This window comes from Antrostomus carolinensis, unplaced genomic scaffold (genome assembly GCF_000700745.2).
Source record: "Antrostomus carolinensis isolate BGI_N321 unplaced genomic scaffold, ASM70074v2 scaffold10800, whole genome shotgun sequence".
Classification (NCBI taxonomy): Eukaryota; Metazoa; Chordata; class Aves; order Caprimulgiformes; family Caprimulgidae; genus Antrostomus; species Antrostomus carolinensis.
The window spans coordinates 1-3,155 of record NW_010289073.1 but is presented as its reverse complement, the minus strand read 5'-3'; the positions used below and the strand labels follow the sequence as shown (position 1 = coordinate 3,155).

The 3,155-nt window shown below is 47.8% G+C and overlaps 1 protein-coding gene across 1 annotated transcript; it reads right to left on the bottom strand.

Annotated features, from left to right (window-relative positions):
- Positions 1-1,039: 1,039 nt before the first annotated feature.
- On the bottom strand, positions 1,040-2,957 carry LOC104517941 (acidic mammalian chitinase; the record flags this gene model as incomplete). Its single annotated transcript, XM_010168848.1, has 7 exons — positions 2,908-2,957; positions 2,638-2,803; positions 2,401-2,525; positions 1,823-1,931; positions 1,545-1,730; positions 1,275-1,394; positions 1,040-1,181 (listed from the first exon to the last, which is right to left on the bottom strand). Coding segments are annotated over exons 2-7 (838 nt in total), but the record flags the coding sequence as incomplete, so codon positions are not given.
- Between the last annotated feature and the right edge of the window lie 198 nt (positions 2,958-3,155).

The window sequence follows — 3,155 nt, the reverse complement described above, 5'->3', positions numbered from 1 at the left end:
AAGATTCCACCCTTAAGCTGCTGCAATGGGGTCCCTTGGTGCTCAGGCCATGGAGGGGACCTCTGGGGCTCTGGGACACATCAGGTGTCTGCCTGTGAATTGGTACGTGCTCAGCTGGACCGTTCCTGCAGCAGCAGGGAGTGATTGATGCCTCACAGCCAGAGCACCAAGGCTGAGGGAGCTTTGAAGACTCATCCCTTTGGAAGGTAACTTTTCCAGGAGCTGAATCCTTTTTCCTGGCCAAATGCACAGACCTTGCTCTGTGGAGAACCCCAGTGTCCTGGTTGTGCCATTGTGACCTTTCTCTGTGTACTCTCTCATGTCACAGCCTGATCTGCTCTGTCCCTTCCTTCTGCTTTTTGTCCCACTCACTGACTGTCCCACTGGAACAGCAAGAAATCCCTGGAAAATTCCCATTTATGGCTTTTTAAAATACACCTTGTGGATTCAGACTCTTCCCTGAATAGAAGTGTAAGTATCACAAGAGAATCTTGAAACATGAAAATATTAAGAGCGAGATGAGTGGAAACCATGCAGAGTGTTGCTTTTTGCAGAGCATTTTATTTAATCACTATTATTTAAGGCAATAAAATCAGAGGGATCTGTTTGCTGTAATAGAATTGATATCTTCATGGTCAGTTGTAGCAGCAGCAGCTGATATTATAGACAGGATTGTCATGACAATTCTGAAACATGTTTTGCTGTTCAAATATTGGTAAAAGCTGCTCTGGTTGGTTGGGTATGGATGGCTCCGTCAGCACAGAAACCACTCCCATCGCAGTCACTTCAATTGTTACTCCAGCTGGTGCTTGTGCTCCTTCTTCCATATTTAGGAGCTACTGAGACTTGAGGACTGGATGGTTAATAGGAAGCACAGCCTGCAATGAAAGCAAGAAATAGTTTTCATTTTGGGAAAGGATTATATTTATAACAAACTCTCCTCTCTACCATTCTTCCATAGTCCCATGGCATTAGGAGCACACCAAATTTTTATAGCTGATGTAATAAGCACAAACTCCATGTTACTCAAGCTACTCACCACTGCTCTGCACACCAAGACCATTCTTCAGAGTGGTGATCAGGGGATATTTGCCCTGCTTGCAGAAAGTACCAGTGAAGTCATCCATATCAATGGTCCAAACCATAGCACCTCCAAAGTTGTTCTTCTTCAGCCAGTCAATCTGTTCAGTGCCAGGGGAGGAATCCCAATTAGTCCCAGTACCTGCACAAGGCCTTCTGCCTTATTATTAGCACAGCCACACACCCCACCATACCTTGATGTTGAAGCTCTTGATGTTGTCATAGCCAACCCATTCACTGCCCTGGTAGGCATAGGGGACATCCTGGGGGGCATCCCAAGCCTGGGTGGCTCCAGAGCTCAGGAATGTGCAGATCTAGGAAAAAAGGGGAGAGAGGGAGAGGTTAGCAAGTGTCCTACAAAAAAGGACAGTTGGAATATTACATGGATTAAAAATTCTTTGCTGGGTAGTTTGAAGGGTGTTTGTGGTGTTCTCAGTGGCCTGGGTGTGTAGGAGCACACGTACCTCGTAGTAAGCCAATAAACCAGCCTGCTTTGTGTATTGTCCAGCTGGCCCAGGTCCTGATGTTGGAGCCCCAACAGCAGTGTTAGATGGGTTTTGGAGGTTGAAGTTATGTCCATAGGTTGGGAATCCAACAAGGAGCTTCTGAGCTGGAGCACCATTGTTCTTCCAGTAGTTCATAGCATATTCCTGTTAAAAAAAACCACCACAGTTAAAGTCTGTGCCAGAATTTGTAGGCAGGAAGATGACTTCTGTGACAAAGGCTTCCAAAATATACTTACAACACTGAGGTAGCTGTTAGCATTATTGTACAGAGGGCTGTTCTCCCCAGTCTGTCCATCCCCAGAGCTATAGAAGTCATAAGTCATCACATGGATGTAGTCCAAGTACCTGTGAAGAACGTGGATTTGTCTCTCTCCTGGCCTGTTCAGTCACCCAGACCTGAGAGTTCCTTTAGTGCTGGCTGTTTACCCCACCACATCCTTGGCCATGTCGTCACTTTCTGCAAATCAGGGGTCTTCAAGACCTTTTTGAGCTGGCCTTGTAAGTTCTGGAGCCAATTCTCTCCTCCAGGGGAGGGAGGCACAAGTGAAGCTAGAGCTGGAATTGTGCTGGTGTTCTGGGAACCCAGAGATGTTCCCCAATGGCACTGAGTGGCTGGGGGAAGACTGTTGTTACACTTCCCTTCCCAAGTTATCCTGTTCCTCACCACTCACCCAGCGTTCTTGCCTTACACAAAAGAGTAGGGACCCCACATGCAATGAGGTTGGTTTCTGCCAGGTGATGGAACATTTTCTCTTAATTTCTTGAAGGAAAACCACTCAAAGCACAGCAGTGATACTGAGAATTGTCTACTCACTGTCCAAGCTCAGGAATCTGGTAGCCAGACTGAATGTTGGAAACGCCTGCAGCAACAGCAGCAGTGACCATGAGACGGGGCTTGTTGACTTGTTTGGCTTCCTGCTCAAAGGCTGCCACCATTTCCTGAGGGACACCAAGAAACAGCTCTCACCATGGACTCTCTGGGCTCAGGCTTTGCAGGTGCCCAGGGCTCTGGCCAGAGCTATGCAGAGCAGAGGACTTGACCAAAACCCACCTTAACCAGGACAGTAAAGAGAGCCTTGTCCTGGGCTGGGCTGCCCCTGGACCCAGGGTATTCCCAGTCAAAGTCCAGCCCATCAAACTGATATTTACGCAGGAATTTGATGACGTAATTGATGAAGGTCTGGCGGTTCTCAGGAGTGGAAACCATTGTGGAGAACCTAGGGAAGCAAAGCAGGACAGAGTGGGATTTGGTTAATGCCTCTTCTGCCCTCACCCTCCCTTTCTAGGTTGCTGTTATGGGAAGGAGATGGTTTGAACTTACTTGGCTGTCCCGAAATTCCATCCTCCAATTGCCAAGAGGGTCTTCAGATTTCCATTCCTGCAAAGTGAGGGACAGGAACATGTTTTACTGCAAGTGTCTGGACTAGCTGTCTTTGTAGGCCATGATCTTCTGCTGTGAACATCACACTGAGTTGCTGTCACCATCCCCAAAGGACTGCAGTTGACAGCCTGCCCTGCCCTCCCTGTCACAAACTACATCTCCTTGGCATCCCTCAACCATGGACTGTG